This window comes from Sciurus vulgaris, assembly GCF_902686455.1.
Source record: "Sciurus vulgaris genome assembly, chromosome: 5".
In the NCBI taxonomy this organism is placed as follows: Eukaryota; Metazoa; Chordata; class Mammalia; order Rodentia; family Sciuridae; genus Sciurus; species Sciurus vulgaris.
In genome coordinates this window covers 118316800-118334300 of record NC_136465.1, presented here as the reverse complement: position 1 = coordinate 118334300, position 17501 = coordinate 118316800, and the positions used below count along the sequence as shown (strand labels likewise).

At 39.2% G+C, this 17501-nt stretch overlaps 1 protein-coding gene and 1 pseudogene across 2 annotated transcripts; both read right to left on the bottom strand.

The window, feature by feature from the left end:
• Positions 1–7814: 7814 nt before the first annotated feature.
• LOC306662418 (olfactory receptor 6C4-like) lies at positions 7815–8750 on the bottom strand (the record flags this gene model as incomplete). The annotated part of the gene is made up of 1 exon (XM_079142071.1): positions 7815–8750. The coding sequence occupies one exon, from the start codon at positions 8748–8750 to the stop codon at positions 7815–7817; it is 936 nt and encodes a 311-aa protein (XP_078998197.1).
• Positions 8751–13548: 4798 nt separating this feature from the next.
• On the bottom strand, positions 13549–15195 carry LOC306661105 (chromatin target of PRMT1 protein-like; annotated as a pseudogene). Its single transcript has 3 exons — positions 15169–15195; positions 13652–14329; positions 13549–13554 (listed from the first exon to the last, which is right to left on the bottom strand). The product of its transcript is annotated as a chromatin target of PRMT1 protein-like (transcript).
• Between the last annotated feature and the right edge of the window lie 2306 nt (positions 15196–17501).

Below are 17501 nucleotides of genomic sequence, written 5' to 3'. Positions count from 1 at the left end.
ATAATAACCCTGAATGTTAATGGCCTGAACTCATCAATCAAAAGACATAGACTGGCAGATTGGATTAAAAAGAAAAATCCAACAATTTGCTGCCTGCAAGAGACTCATCTCATTGAAAGAGATACCCATAGACTAAAGGTGAAAGGATGGGAAAAAACATACCATGCACACGGACACAGCAAAAAAGCTGGAGTATCCATCCTCATTTCAGATAATGTGGACTTCAAGCCAAAACTAGTCAGAAGGGATAAAGAAGGATATTACATACTGCTTAAGGGAAGCATAAGTCAGCAAGACATAACAATCATAAATATCTATGCCTCAAACATTGGCTCATCCATGTACGTCAAACAAATCCTTCTCAATTCCAGAAATCAAATAGACCACAACACAATAATACTAGGCAATTTTAACACACCTCTCTCACCGCTGGATAGATGGTCCAAACAAAAATTGAATAAAGAAACCATAGATCTCAGTAACACAATGAACAATTTGGACTTAACCAACTTATATAGAATATAGCATCCAACAAAGAACGAATACACTTTCTTCTCAGCAGCACATGGATCCTTCTCTAAAATAGACCATGTTTTATGCCACAAAGTTACTGTTAGCAAATACAAGAAGATAGAGATACTACCTTGTACTCTATCAGATCATAATGGACTGAAATTAGAAATAAATGACAGAATAAAAAACAGAAACTTCTCCAACACTTGGAGATTAAATAATCCACTATTATACGATGAATGGATAACAGAAGACATCAGGAGGGAAATTAAAAAATTCTTAGAAGTAATGGAGAACAAAGAGACATCATATCAAAATCTCTGGGACACTATGAAAGCAGTACTTAGAGGAAGATTTATTTCACAGGGCCCATTCAACAAAAGAAGTAGAAATCAACAAATAAACGACTTAACACTACAGCTCAAAGCCCTAGAAAAAGAAGAGCCGACGACCAACACCAAAAGTAGTAGAAGACAGGAAATAGTTAAAATCAGAGTGGAAATCAATGAAATTGAAACAAAAGAAACAGTCGGAATAATTAACAAAATAGAGTTGGTTCTTTGAAAAAACAAAATTGATAAACCCTTAGCCACACTAACAAAGAGAAAGAGGGAGAAAACCCAAATCACTAAAATTCGGAATGAACAAGGAAATATCACAACAGACATGAGTGAAATACAAAACATAATTAGAAGCTATTTTGAAAATCTATACTCCAACAAAACAGAAAACCTCGAAGACATTAACAAGTTTCTAGAGACATATGAATAACCTAAAGTGATCGAGGAGGACCTGCACAACTTAAATAAATCAATTTCAAGCAATGAAATAGAAGAGGTCATCAAAAGCCTATCAACAAAGAAAAGTCCGGGACCAGATGGGTTCTCAGCCGAGTTCTACAAAACCTTTAAAGAAGAGCTCATTCCAATACTTTTCAAAGTATTCCATGAAAAAGAGGAGGGAACCCTCCAAAACTCATTCTATGAAGCCAGTATCACCCTGATACCGAACCGAGACAGAGACACATCAAGGAAAGAAAATTTCAGACCAATATCCTTAATGAACATCGACGCAAAAATTCTCAACAAAATTTTAGCAAATTGCATACAAAAATATATTAAAAAGATAGTGCACCATGATCAAGTGGGTTTTATCCCAGGGATGCAAGGTTGGTTCAACATCCGGAAATCAATAAATGTCATTCACCATATCAACAGACTAAAAGTTAAGAATCACATGATTATTTCAATAGATGCAGAAAAAGCATTCAATAAAATACAGCATCCCTTCATGCTCAAAACACTAGAAAAAATCGGGGTAGTGGGAACATTCCTTAACATTGTGAAGGCCATCTATGCTAAGCCCATGGCCAATATCATTCTAAATGGTGAAAAACTGAAAGCATCCCCCCTAAAAACTGGAACAAGGCAAGGATGCCCTCTTTCACCACTTCTATTCAACATCGTCCTTGAGACTCTAGCCAGAGCAATTAGACAAACCAAAGAAATTAAAGGGATACGAATTGGAAAAGAAGAACTCAAACTATCCCTGTTCGCTGATGACACGATTGTATATTTAGAGGAACCTGGAAATTCCACCAGAAAACTTTTAGAACTCATAAGTGAATTCAGTAAAGTAGCAGGATATAACATCAATGGTCATAAATCTAATGCATTTTTATACATAAGTGATGAATCTTCAGAAAGAGAAGTTAGGAAAACTACCCCATTCACAATAGCCTTAAAAAAATAAAACACTTGGGAATCAATGTAACAAAAGAGGTGAAAGACCTCTACAATGAGAACTACAGAACATAAAGAAAGAAGTTAAAGAAAATCTTAGAAGATGGAAAGATCTCCCATGTTCTTGGATAGGCCGAATGAATATTGTCAAAATGGCCATACTACCAAAAGTGCTATACAGATTAAATGCAATTCCAATTAAAATCCCAATGATGTACCTCACAGAAATAGAGCAAGCATTCATGAAATTCATCTGGAAGAATAAGAAACCCAGAATAGCTACAGCAATCCTCAGTAGAAAGAGCGAAGCAGGGGGTATCGCAATACCAGATCTTCAACTCTATTACAAAGCAATAGTAACAAAAACGGCATGGTATTGGTACCAAAACAGATAGGTAGATCAATGGTACAGAATAGAGGACATGGACACAAACCCAAATAAATACAATTTTCTCATACTAGACAAAGGTGCCAAAAATATGCAATGGAGAAAAGATAACCTCTTCAACAAATGGTGCTGGGAAAACTGGAAAACCATATGCAACAGAATGAAATTAAACCCCTATCTCTCACCGTGCACAAAACTCAACTCACAATGGATCAAGGACCTCGGAATCAGACCAGAGATCCTGCATCTTATAGAAGTAAAAGTAGTTTCAAACCTTCAACTTGTTGGCTTAGGATCAGACTTCCTTATCAGGACTCCCATAGCCCAAGAAATAAAAGCAAGAATCAACAACTGGGATAGATTCAAACTAAAAAGCTTTCTCTCAGCAAAGGAAACTATCAGTAATGTGAAGAGAGAGCCTACAGAGTGGGAGAATATCTTTGCCAATCATACTTCAGATAGAGCGCTAATATCCCGAATCTATAAACAACTCAAAAAACTCTACACCAAGAATACAAATAATCCAGTCAACGAATGGGCTAAGGAAATGAACAGACACTTCACAGAAGATGTACAAGCAATCAACAGATATATGAAAAAATGATCAATATCTCTAGTAATAAGATATGCAAATCAAAACCACCCTAAGATTCCATCTCGCCCCAATTAGAATCGCGATTATCAAGAACACTAGCAACAATAGTTGTTGGAGAGGATGTGGGGAAAAAGGTACACTCATACATTGCTGGGGGGGTTGCAAATTAATGCAGGCACTCTGGAAAGTAGTATGGAGATTCCTCAGAACTCTTGGAATGAAATCATCATTTGACCCAAATATCCCACTCCTTGGCCTATACCCAAACGACTTAAAATGCTACATATTTATACATATGTATCTCAGCATAATACAGAGATACAGCCACATCAATGTTCATAGCTGTTCAATTCACCATAGCCAGATTGTGGAACCAACCTAGATGCCCTTCAATTGATGAATGGATAAAGAAACTGTGGCATATATATACAATGGAATATTACTCCACCATGAAGAATGACAAAATTATGGCATTTGCAAGCAAATGGATGAAATTGGAGGATATCATGCTAAGTGAGATAAGCCAATCTCAAAAAACTATAGGATGAATGATCTTGCTGATAAGTGGATGAGAACATATAATGGGGGGTAGGAGCGGTTAGTGTTAGGGTTAGGGATAAGGAGGGTGGTAAGAATGGAGGAAGGAAGGACTGTATAGAGGGAAAAGAGGGGTGGGAGGGGTGGGGGGAAGGGAAAAATAATAGAATGAGTCAAACAACATTGCCCTATGTAAATTTATGATTTTTAATAAAAAAAAAAAAGCTTAGTTTTTTTTTTTTTTTTTTTTTTTTTTTTTAGTACTGTGGATTGAATTCAGGGCATTGTGCTTGATAATGGTAGTATACCACTAAGGTATACCTCCAGCCCTATTTTGCCTTAAGAAATAAAGATATTTTTACTGGGCATAGAATTGTGGGTCAATAGCCTTTCTTCTACCAGTATTTTAAAACAGCTAGTCTTTTGGCTTGCATGCTTTGTTTTGATAAATTTGCTAAATTTGTCATATTTTTGTTTGCATGTACTTTATATTTTTTGACTTTAAAATCTGCTCTCTAATCTTGATTTCCATCAGTTTGACTATATGTATCTGTAAGTGTACATGTGATATTTATCCTGCTAGTCTGCTTTGGGTTCTCTGTTTTTCTGGGGTGGGGTGGGGTGGGGCAGGGGTTTTGTCATTGTATGATGAAAAATTTTGTGACCAAGAGATTTGTCCTGAGTCAATTTGAGTATGATCTCATAGACCTACAAATCTTAACCTCCTACAGAGATAAACTTGATTTGCTTTCTACTGGTATGATTGTAAGTTACTCTTTTTAGAGACTGGCTGAAATACTAACTGGTTTTGTGGTTAATCGATTTTAAAACGGTAATGCTTTGCTGTCTTATTTAGTGTTGTTTTAGCAGAATCCCTGCCCTATGTATACCTTGTCCAGTCACCTGCCATCTGCCACTGTGGACCTCTGGACTGCCTTGATGCAGAATAACTTAACAACTGTCCATGCCCCATGTGATAGAGAACAAGAACTTTGGGTCACTTCCTCTAACATCGCCCTCTTTCAGCAGGAAGCAGTGTGGAGATGTTGTTGCCTATTTTCCGTAGAAATGAAATGTAGAAATTGACAGTGGGGAAGTGTAACAGTGGTCCACTTTATGCTTTGAATATAGCCCTGGCCGCTCTGCCACTTCAACTTATTATTAAAATGGTCATGTTTCTTTCTCTTCCTCTCTACCTGCTCCTCCCTAATCTATCCCCCTCCCTAATCTCAGGTGAAATAGGATTACCTTTCTTCCCCATCTTAGGCAGAGTTATCTATCCTTGAGTACACACCCATCACAGAAATGAAGTAATTCAGACTTTGGGAATAGCATAAGAACCTCTCAGAAAGGACTATCTCCCAAATTAACAAGTGAATCACAATGCAGACAGAGGACATGTGGAATCTAACCTTTGAATCACCACTTTAAAAAGCCTAAAACCCCTGCTCAACTTGTTGGGCAGAATCCAAAGTTTCTCTTTTGATAGCAAAGCAATAAACCTTCTTTTTTTTTTCTCCAAAAAAAAAAAAATTACAAATATTTCTTTCCCCTCATTCTTGCTTTCTTCTTTTGAGACTCAAATTGCACCTAGTTTGTAGTATTTGATCTTGTGCCATGATGCTGGAATGGTCTTTCCCCCAGTTCAGTTTTTTATCTTTGCATTTAATTTGGATAGAGTGTCTTGATTTTTCACTGATTTTTTTCTTAAACTGTGTCCAGTAGGCTTATGAGAAATTCTTTATTTCTGTTGCTGTGTTATAGTTCTAGCATCCAATTACGGCCTTAAAAAAAATACTTCGAGTTTCCACAAAGTGTCAAAATGTACAGGCATGTTTTCTCCATTGTTCACTAAATCTTTAACATGGTAATCATAATTATTTCATAGATCGTGTCTGATAATGTATCTGCATGTATGAGGACAGTTACATTTAGTGCTTTATGTTTTGCATAAGAAATTTGAATTGTTTCCTCTTTGTATGTCTTGTAGTATTTTATTTCATGTTGGACAGCATGTGCAGATGAATGTTTACAGGTAAGTTGTATTGATGCCCTGAAGAGGATCATGGGAGTCTAAGAACTAGTTAGTAGCTAACTGTGAGAGCCAGGGGGACCGTGTGGTAGCTTTCACGGGGGAATTTATCTCCTGCAGTGTAAGGACAGATAGAGTTGAGTGACATGTTGGTCTATTGTTCTGGTTCTTGAGCTCCAGAAATCTCTGAATTCTTAGCAGGGCAGGTGTGTTATGAAGCTCAAGAACCTGATGGGGGAAACCTAGGACTGGAGATATGGAAAAGGGACATCTGGATGGGTGTCTGAGTATTTTCACAGTTTTAGCCCTTATGAACAAGTAGGATTACAGATGTGACTCACTCTTCCTTAGTAAGAGATAGCTGGAAGTTGTTTCAGAGGTTTATCCTATGCAAGAGAGCAGAGGCTTCCTCAGGAGCTCTTCCCATCTCCTTTCCTAGATGCTGAGCTATATATTAGGTTGAAACCCCTTATAGTGTAGGTGGAGACATGGCGGCTTAATGGGGGGGAGGGGAAGAATCTATACAGTGAAAGTGTTGTAATCACCAGACAACTTGTCTTGGCTGGAGTGAGAGGTGTAGTCCTGGGCGTAGATATTGTTTAGGGATCAGGCATGTAAGACTGGTTGAGCTAGAATTTATGGACATGGGAGGCATTCTCAAGGTGTGTGATTTAACATGTGGGCAAAGACCACAGTTCATGGCTAGGGTGTCTTGTATAGCATGGAAAAAGTAATATCCAAAAGCACTGATGTGGAAATACCTTGTTTCCCTGGAAGGGAAATGACAAAGGAATGAGTAAAGATGTCCGATCATAAGCGTCTCCAAAGATTTGTTCCAGGGGAAGCCCTACGTTCTCTAGGGACATGAGGACTGGGATTGTGAGAGGGGCACCAGCATCACTAAGGTTCAGTGGTGGCTCTCATTCACCAAGGGCGATGGTGGGAGAGAAGGATAGTCATGGAGGTGTGCTTGTTAATATTCTTGGGGGTGATGAGACCTGAAGTGTTAGATACCAGGTGTCTCCACTTAAGCACAGAAGCCAGGGGCCTGCCATTCCCACAATGACTGACACCATCACAGGGGCATCCAAGGGCCCTTCGATGCAGGGGATGTGAAGAGAGTTAGTGGACTATGGTGTAGCATCCTTATTAATCACCGCTCCCCTGTCCCCAAAGGGACCTTCAAATGTGTCCTCTAAACATCAGCCACAGCCTTGTTACACTCCTGTGTTGGTATATTTTTATCACTGCCAAAATTTCCTATGATTTCTCTTTTCTTGGGTCTTCCTTTGGATGGAATCTAGATGATTTCATTTCATACCTTTCATTCTGGTTTCAGCACCCAAATAAGACAGACACAAATGTCTTTAAGAATACTCATTTCACCTAACACTGTACCGTAAGAAATCCTTTCTGTAGGTGGTGGCAGGAAGAGGCCTTGACTGGAGTCATAAAAAGGAGAAGCTTCAGAAATAAAGTTGTTTAAAACCATAGAAAATGTGATCTGGTGAAGTAGTTTTAGGCATAGATTATGAACAATCTCTTTTGAGAAGCAGCCAGTCTTTTTTGATGCAGTCTATTTACATGTTTTTGATAATAATGAAATAATTATTATTTTTTTTCAGTTCTGAACATTTAGGGAAGTGCCCTATCACCCAGCTCTACCCACAACTCTGATAATTATTGATGATCCCTAGACTCCTTCAGGAAGATAGAGTTAATCATTCAGCTGATCATTAGGTTTATGATGAAGAAAAGAGTTTTCAGTTAGGTTTTTCTTTTTTTTTTGTATACACACTCTAAAAAGTATTTCCTTCCTTTTAAAAAAAATCTAAAAGCTATCTACTAGACAAAATCGAACTAGCCTTCTTCATTAACTGTTTCTTGGTAGAAATTTGATCTAAAATTTTGACGGGTATTTATATTGAGTTCATCTAAGAAATCACTTTAAAAACTGAAGAGGAACTTCATGAATATCATTAATAATATTTATTTGTTTTGAGGTCACTAAAATGAATCAAGATGCACAATTTTTCTGGCCATATCCTTGAAGGCTTGTTTCACCTGTTTATTCCTCAGAGTGTAAATGAATGGGTTCAGTAAAGGGGCAACTGAATTATTGAGCACAGCTATTCCCTTATTGAAGGCAACTCCTTCTTTCGCTGAAGGCTTTATGTACATGAATATGCAGCTTCTATAAGACAGGGAGATGACTATCATGTGGGAAGAACATGTGGAAAAGGCCTTTTTCCTCTGCTGAGCAGAAGGGATCCTCAGAATGGTCCTGATGATGTTTGTGTAGGAGAGGATCACCAGCACCAGGGTGACCCCCAATGTTACAACTGCTAGGATAAAATCGAACAGTTCCAGTAGACTTGTGTCTGAGCAGGAAATTTCTATGAGGGGTCCATAGTCACAATAATAATGATTCAGTACATTGGACCCACAGAAGTCTAGCTGACTAGTTGGGATGATTGGGAAGAAGATGATCAGGAAACCCCACAGCCAAGAGCAGAATACTAGCTGGATGCAGACCCTGCTGTTCATGATGGTGGTATAATGCAGGGGTTTGCAGATGGCCACATAGCGGTCATAGGACATGGCAGTCAGAAGACAAAACTCAGTAGCTCCAAAGAAAAAAGCAAAGAAGAACTGAGTGAAGCAACCAGCAAAGCTGATAGTCTTAATCCCAGTTGAGATGCTGAATAGCAGCCTAGGCGTGAAAATGGACGTAAAGGAAATTTCCAGGAAGGAGAAATTCCGGAGGAAGAAATACATGGGAGTCTGTAGGTGGGAGTCCAGCAGTGTGAGGATGATGATGGTCAGATTCCCAATGATGCTGAACATGTATGTGAGGAGGAGGAATATGAAAAGGATAATCTGAAGCTCTGGGATATCTGTTAGTCCCAGAAGAATGAATTCTGTCACAGAGTGGTTTTTCATTGCTAACTTCCTAGTGCCTGTGAAGCTGAGAACGAGAAAAGGGAGTGTTTAGAAGGAGAGCAGAGCTCAGAAATATTGAGCAGAGGTTTAGATTTCCCTAGAAACTTGTTCATAGTGAATTCCTTTGTCCAGTCTGACCCAAAGAGAATGTCTCTTGTTCTCAGTCTGACCCCTCACAAAACCTATTTTTCAATTCCCACATAGGAGGTTTTGTTTTGGGTCCCTCTTCTCAGTATAGAATAATGTCTACCTGGGTTTCCTGAGTGTATCATCTGAATTTCAATTTTTACCTGTTTTTTTTTTTTTTTAACTTTTCCCCTCCTATATCTATGCTCTTTTCCAGGATTTAGTAGTCATGTTTCATCTTTCCCTTACTTTTATTTCTTGATATTTGGTTTACTGTGGCCCTCTCCAACATATGGGATGTCTGTTTGATTGTTTTTCACCTATTGGTAATGATTTACAACCTACTATTGCTAGAAGAATCATTCTTTTTCTGTGGTTTTTTTTTTTTTAGTTTTTGTGCCTGGGAGTATAGCTTGAGAAAGTTTCAAAATACTTAGTTTTGCATGAATTATTGTCTCCATTTTTATCTAATGAAAAGAATAATAGTATAGTCAATAATGCTAAGATTTCTTTAATTGCTTTAAACATATAGGAAGAAATATATATGAACTGGAATTCCTTCTTATATCTTTAATGGCACAGGTATAGGACATAGTTATGACTGTGTTATGGAAAAGTAGGGAAAGATTGCCCTTACAGACTGAAAGTGTTCTCTCAGAAAAGAATCTTATAGGATTAAGAATCTTTTCAGGCATTTATCTTGTGCTGTGGTCTTCCAGAATCCTTGAAACCAAAGACTTTCATGGTTTTGAACTGGGTGCTTTTCTGGAACAAAAATTCCCAACAAAAGGTCCATTCGTGCCTTTGTTCCATCACCACCACTGGGGTTGAAGTCAATGACCATGTCACCCAGCACCTGGGAGGTTTGGGGTTCTGAAGCACTATCTGTTGACTAGCCTTTGGCTTTTGGAATATTTCTCTGTTTTATTATTCAAACATTCACATTCATGTTGTTTAGGAATTCCAGCACAAGTCACGGAGATAATTGTTCAGAGAAATTCTTTCATCTTTACTCGTAATAGTCAAACGTTGTAAGCATTAAAAATTTCACTAATAGGTAAATAGATACCTAAATTATGGTCATTTCTAATGTGGAATAAAATAGAAAATGTCTACAGAATGACTTGCATATGGTGATTGTAACATATGTCTAGTGACAGAGGCAGCCCATTACATGTAGTGTCATTTTATCTGGGTGTGTGTGCAGAGCAACATCTGGAAGAACACCGAGTTATTGGGCATCATTATTGTGGAATCACACTGTAGGAAAAGAATGGAAGATGTTCCCTTTGACTTCATGCTAACCTGAGTGTTAAAAAAGTTAAAAACAAGCCCAAGTGAACTTTTTAATAAAAAAAAATGCCCCAAAGATGAGTAGAAATTCAAATTGATAAAGATCTGAGAATTCACCACCATGGAAGGGAACGGTGATGACCTGTGTACATACTCACTTTTTGACACGGGAACGATGATGAGGGATTGTATCTCTCTGGAGGCTATGTAGAGTCAGACCTGAGAAGCCAGATGTGCATGAAAAGGTGAAATAAAATATCACATATTTTCTTTCTTAATCCTAATGTATGCCCTGATTGCTTACAAAGTATTCAGGCAGGCTTTGAAATAATTTCTCGCTCTCCCTGCTTTTAACCAAATGCTTGCTGCTGCCCTTCCTCCATTGATTCAAGTTAGAACTCATAATTCCTTAAGAAGCTGGCTCATTTAAAATAACCAAAGATCAAGGAATAGCCTACTCTTTACAGTCTTATTTTCTCCATTTTGTCTGAAGATTCATAATGGATTTCAATGCAATTTTATACCAGTTTCAGTGGTGCATATTTCTTGTAGTTTAATCAGCAGTGACATTGGGGGATAAATTATTGCCCTGGGACCAAGGTCCAGAAATGTTAATTGGCCTCTGGTAAAAAAAAAAAAAAAAAAATACTGGGAATTATCTTTGAACAGGTAGCTAGGGAAGATCTTCCAAACCGACCCAAGAGGGAGCTGGCACCAAGCATGACTAAGAGGGTAAAACATGACAATAGTGAAAAATGAAATGTGGCAAGCTTCTTTATAGTAATAATGTCTTTTTAATATCTTAACCTCTTTAAAATTTTTAAAATTTGTTCTAATTAGTATGTATGACAATAGAATATTTATGCATTTTGATAGATCATATATAAATGGAGCATAATTTCTCATTTTTCTGATTGTACATATTGTAGGATCACACCAGTCATGCAGTCATAATAATGTTTTTATTCATGCATTATAGTCATTTGTAATAGTTGGGCTCATTCTAACCTGATCATATGTGCTTGTACTACATTTTGCTCCATTTTAGTCCCCAGTACAGCTTATTGCTTGTTTTCCTCTCTCCTACCCTCCCTGTTTCCCTTCTTCTACTTTACTTCTATTTATTTATGGTTTCTAATTGGTGGTTGGTAGATGTACATAAAGGTGAAATTCACTGTGGTATATTCATATATGTACACAGCACAATTTGGTGTTTCATTCTTCAGTTCCTCCCTCTTCCTATCCTTCTTTTCCCCCCTCTATCCCCCTCCACTACTGCACTGTCTCCTTCTTAATTTTTGGAACCACCCCTTTCCCTTTAGTTTGCTCCACCTTCCACATTTGAGAGTGAATGTGTGACCCTTGACTTTCTGAGTCTGGCTCATTTCACTTAGAATGTTCTTCTCCATTTCCATCCATTTACAGTAAATGCCATAATTTAATTTTTCTTTATTGCTGAGTAAAACTTTATTGTGTATACCTACCACATTTTCTTAACCCATCCATCCGTTGATAGGCTCCTGGGTTGGTTCCATAACTGAGTTATTGTGAATTGTGCTGGTATAAACATTGGTGTGCCTGTATCACTGGAGTATTGCAGAATTTTTTCTTTGGAGAAATACCAAAGAATGGGAAAGTGGGATCATGGGTTCTTGTTCTAGTTTTTGAGGAATATTAATAGTGCTTTCCACAGTGGTTGCATAAATTTGTATTCCCACCAACAATGTATGAGTGGACCCTTTTCCCTGACATCCTCACTAATATTTATTGGTACTTGTACCATTGGTAATTGCCATTCTGGTTGGGGTGAGGTGAAATCTCAATATACTTTTAATTTTCATTTCTCTATTTGCTAGTGATGTTAGATTTTTTTCATACATTTGTTTACTGTTTAAATTTCTTCTGAGAAGTGTCTGTTTAGTTCCATTGTCCATTTATTGATTGGGTTATGTTTTTTGGTGTTAAGTTTTTTGAGTTCTTTGTATATCCAGGAGATAGTCCCTTTTGGAGTGGGAGGTCCTAAGATTTTCTCGCATTCTGTAGGCTTTTCATGTTCTTGATTGTTCCTTTGTGCCATTCCATTTGTTGATTTTTGATTTTACTTCTTGCACTCTGGGAATCTTGTTAAGGAAGTTGGTTCCTGAGCTAACATGTTAGAGTGTTGTGCCTACATTTTCTTCTAGCAGGTGCAGGATTGTGGTCTAATTCCTAGGTCTTTGATTCCCTTTGAGTTTTGTGCAGGGTGAGAGGGGTTAAGTTTCCTTCCACTACATATGATTTTGCGGTTTTCCCAGCACCATATGTTGAACAGGCTGTATTTTTGCCAATGTATGTTTATGTTGCCTTTGTCTAGTATGAGATAACTGTACTTATGTGGGTTTGTCTCTGTGTTCTCTATTCTGTTCCATTGTTCTTCATGTCTTTTTTGGTGTCAATACCTTGCTGTTTTTGTTACTATAGCTCTGTAGTATAATTTAAGTGCTGGTATTGTGATACTTCCTGTTTCCTTTTCCAGCTAAGGATTGTTTTGTCTATTCTGGGCCTCTTATTGTTCCAAAGGAATTTCATGACTGCTTTTTCTATTTCTATGAAGAACATCATTGGAATTTTAATGGTAATGCATTGACACTGTATAGTACTTTTGGTAGTATAGCCATTTTGACAATATTAATTCTGCCTATCCAAGAACATGGGAGATCTTTCCATCTTCTAAGGTTTTCTTCAATTTCATTCTTTAATATTCTGTAGTTTTCATTGGAGAAGTCTTTTGCCTATTTTTTAATAAATGTTCCCAAATATTTTATTTATTTTTTGACTATTGTGAATGGGATAGTTTGCCCCATTTCTCTTTCAGCTGATTCAACATTGGAGTATAGGAATGCAATTGATTTATGGGTGTTAATTTTGTATCCTGCTACTTTGGTGAATTTATAAGTTCTGGAAATTTTCTGGTGGAGTTCTTTGGGTTTTCTAAACATAGGAGCAAATCTTTGGCAAATAGAGATAGTTTGAGCTCATCTTTTCCTATTTGTATCCCTTTAAGTTCTTTCTTTTGTCTAATTGCCATTATTACAATTTGAAGAACTCTGTTTGAATAGAAGTGGTGATAGAGGGCATCCCTGTATTTTCCCAATTTTTAGAGGGAATGAATTCAGTTTTTTGTTTAGTATGATGTTGGTGTTGGGTTTGATGTATATAGATTTTAGAAGGTTGAGGTGTATGTTCATTCTACCCTATTGTTTCCAGTGTTTTGAACATGAAAGGATGCTGTATTATGTCAAGTATATTTTTTTTTGGATTTGAGGGAACAGTTTGTTATAATGAACCAGAAATATAAGATTCCACTGAAACTGGAACAGTTGACAGAATATGGTTGAACTTAAACCTTCAAGAGAAACAAGAGGATCAGATAAAGCCAACAAATGGAGAAGCCCAAGATTGGTCTGGGACAAACACAATAACTGTGTTTTGGCATGGGTAGCTCCTGATCCTTCGGGATCTGTCTGTGCCAGGTAGGCATCCAACTCCCCATCCCGGTGCCCTTGAGTTTTCAACATGTACGCATCCAACTGGTTGTCCAGCTGCTTCTTGGTCAATACAGGGAGTCGGAGGGCACCTCTCCTCCGTCCACGGGCTCCAAAGTCCCCTCTTCCCCGACCTATGATGCTCTGACCTCTATCACCTTCCACCAGCACGCAAAGCCCCACGCCCTTGAACACCACCTCTTCTTAAGCCCATTCGGGGAGCTCGGGCTCGTCCACATCCGTGCAAGTTTTGGCCTCAGAGCAACATCCCGCCCCTAGTGGGGTTCTGGCGGCATGTCCCCCACGGAGTCCTCCTCTGGATAAGCCTCTGTGGATTATGCGCGGACCGCATCCTCCAGTTGCTCCCTTGGTCAGGGCCCTATTGGTCGGCCTAGCCATGCCTGGACGTTACTCTTACTCAGGTGCTGCTCTAAGCTCTTCTGCTTGTTTAAATGCTGCCCGGACAGAGGGCCTGCTTGCCATGTGCTGGGTCAATCTTCTGTTTCTGGACTGGCTAGCTGCCGTTGTTGCTGCATGGAAGCTCGACTATTCCCTGGCATGGACTGTTTGTTCTTCAGCATCTTAGTAAAGCGCTCATTTTAGAGACATCTTGGTGGTGCTTTTTTTCTCTTGGTGCTGGGGATTGAACCCAGGGGCTTGTGCTTGATAGGCAAGCACTCTACCAACTGAGCTATATCCCCAGCCCTCGGTGGTGCTTTTGAGCACAACTTTGGCGCCGATGTGCAGCCATCCTCAAATCCCGAGAATCAAAGGAAACGAATGCCTGTGCTCCTCCCGGGGCTGCCACCACGGCTGCAGTAGGTGGGCGGGCTGGCCGAAGCTGAGCCGACGGAGCGGCTGCAGATCGCTAGGTGGGCTGTTGGTTAAATGAGTAAGTGTTAGATTGCGAGGCTTCTTCATTTAGGTTGATTACCAGGAGGGCCAATCGGCCTAGTGGGCCGGCCTGCCCTTCTCTGCCTTTCCTGTGCCACCACAGCTGCCCCTGCCAACTCCTGCTCTTGTCAAATATTCAGCATCTATTGAGATAACCACGTGATTCTTGTCTTTAAGTCTGTCTAGGTGGTGCATTGCATTTATTGACTTTTGTATGTTGAACCAACCTTGCATCCCTGGAATGAACCCCACTTGATCATGGTGCACTATCTTTTTCATGTGTTTTCACGTATGATTTGTCAGTGTCTTATTAAGAAATTTTGCATCTATATTCATCATGGATATTGGTCTGAAGTTTTCTTTCCTGGGTATGTCTTTGTCTAGTTTTGGTGATAGTAACTTTATAGAATGAGTTTGGAAGGTTTCTATCCTCTATTTTGTAAAATAATTTGAGGAGTACTGGTGTGGGTTATTTTTAAAAATTGGTTCTAATTATTTATACATGACAGTAGAATGCACTTTGACGTATCATACATAAGTATAATTTCTCTGTGTTCTGGTTGTACATGAGGTAGACTCACAGCAGTCATGTAGTCATACATGTACATAGGGTAATAATGCCTGATTGATTCTATCCTTCCTGTCCCCATACCCTTTCCCCTCCCTTCACTCCCCTCTACCTAATCTAAAGTAACTACTCTTCCCTAGGTCCCCCTCCCCATTGTGAATTAGCATCCAGATATCAGGGAAACATTTGGCCTTTGGTTTTTTTGGGGATTGGCTTATTCCCCTTAGCATGATATTCTCCAGCTCCATCTATTTACCTGCAAGTGCCATCATGTCATTCTTCTTTCAGGCTGAGTAATATTCCATTGTATATATACATATCACATTTTCTTTATCCATTTATCTGCAAGGACACCTAGGTTGGTTCCATAGTTTACCTATTGTGAGTTGAGCTGCTATAAACATTGACATTGTTGTGTCACTGTAGTATGCTGACTTTAAGTCTTTTGGGTATCAATTGAGTACTGGAATAGCTAGGTCAAATTGTGGTTCCATTCCAAGTTTTCTGAGGAATCTCCATACCACTGTCCATATGGTTGTACCCAGACATGTAGACCAATGGTACAGAATAGAAAGACACAGAGACAAACCCACATAATTACAGTTATTGCATACTAGACAAAGGCACCAAAAACATTCACTGAAGAAAAGATAGTCTGTTCAACAAATGGTGCTGAGAAAATTGGAAATCCACATGTAAAAAAACCGAAATTCAACCCTTATCTCTCAGCCTGCATGAAACTCAACTCAAAGTAAATCAAAGACTTAGACACTAAACAGAGACCCTGCACCTAACAGAAGAAAAAGTAGGCCCAAATCGTCACCCTGTTGGCCTAGGATCTGACCTCCTTAACAAGACTCCTAAAGTGTAAGAAGTAAAATGGGAGGGATTCAAACTCTAAAGCTTCTTCTCAGCAAAGGAAACAATCAATAAGGTGTTAGTTTTTCTTAAACCTGTGGTAGAACTCGACTAATGATCCGTTTGGTCCCGGCCTTTTCTTTGTTGTTAGGTTTTTGATGGTGTCTCCAATTTCGTTACTTGAGATTTATCTGTTTAAATTTTCTATTTCATCCTGGTTCAATTGAGGTAGGTCACATGTCTCTAGAAATTTTTTGATGTCTTCATGATTTTCTAATTTATTAGATTATAAATTTTCAAAATAGCTTCTGATTATCCTTTGTATTTCAGTAGTTTCTGTAGTGATATTTCCTTTTTCATTATGGATTAATAATTTGATCTCCCCCCCCCCCCCCCCAGTGAGTCTGGTCTTTCTGAAAGGAAGATTAAGTAATAAGGGCGAGGCAGTTCTGGCCCCAGTGCCCCCTCCTACACTGGAACTGAGACATTCAGAATCAGTTCCTAGAGCTGACTCCACTGGCTGATGGTTGTTGGGCACAGCTTGGACAAAGGGCACAGGAGATGGACATAGAGTAAGGGTGGTGGGGAGTCTGGAGAGAGAGAGAGGGGGGCGGGGAGATGAGAGAAGAGAGATGGAAGAGTTAGAAAAAAGAAATAAATAGATGCCTCAGGGATGGACAAACGAGAACATGACCAAATTGGCAAGGAGAGATCTGCCACCAGCTGGGCACACAGATCAAACGAATCTATACCAATAGTTCCACTTCCATTTGTGTCGGTGTCTTTCCACATCCAGGAGTCCTGGTTGAGGGACCTGGCTATCATTCATGCAACATTCTGTCAGCACAGGAGGGTGAATGTGTCACAAGGCAAAGATGTACAGGAAAGGTTCTTCCTTGTGCTGAGATCTGCAAGCACTCCAGTTATCTCTGAAGAGTTGCCTGACAGTTAAGTGTGTGGCTTGGCTTGGAATTGCCTAGAAGATCACATATTTGCAGTCCCCACTCTCCAGAGGGTTCTGATATACATGTTGATCTTGCCTTTGATCCAGCTATTGACATCCAGCAGCACCTGATACTACTGGTTCTGCCGCTCCAGGTCGGCTCTGATCTTGGACAACAGTTCCTCCACAGTACTAACAAGGCTCTGCTTTTGAGTCTGCTCCGAGCTTTAGAGGCCTTGGTTTTGCATAGTTCTTCTGCATACTGTCCTTCAGGTCATGCTGGGTTTGTTGTTTCACTTCCAGAGCATTCAATATGCCTCTCAGCTCCAGGGTCTCAAATTGGCAATACCAAGGCCTCTTAGAGCAGGATGTGACTTGCAGACTGTTGCTTGGAACCATTGCTGCACTTGCTGGCAGTTAGTCTCAACCACTGCCTCATACTGGCATATCTCCAGCACCCTGCTTAGGTCCATAGTGGACTCAGTGTCTAGTTCTGTCTAGAACTTGTGCCCCAACAGACACTGCAGAGTGTGAAATTCCTGCTC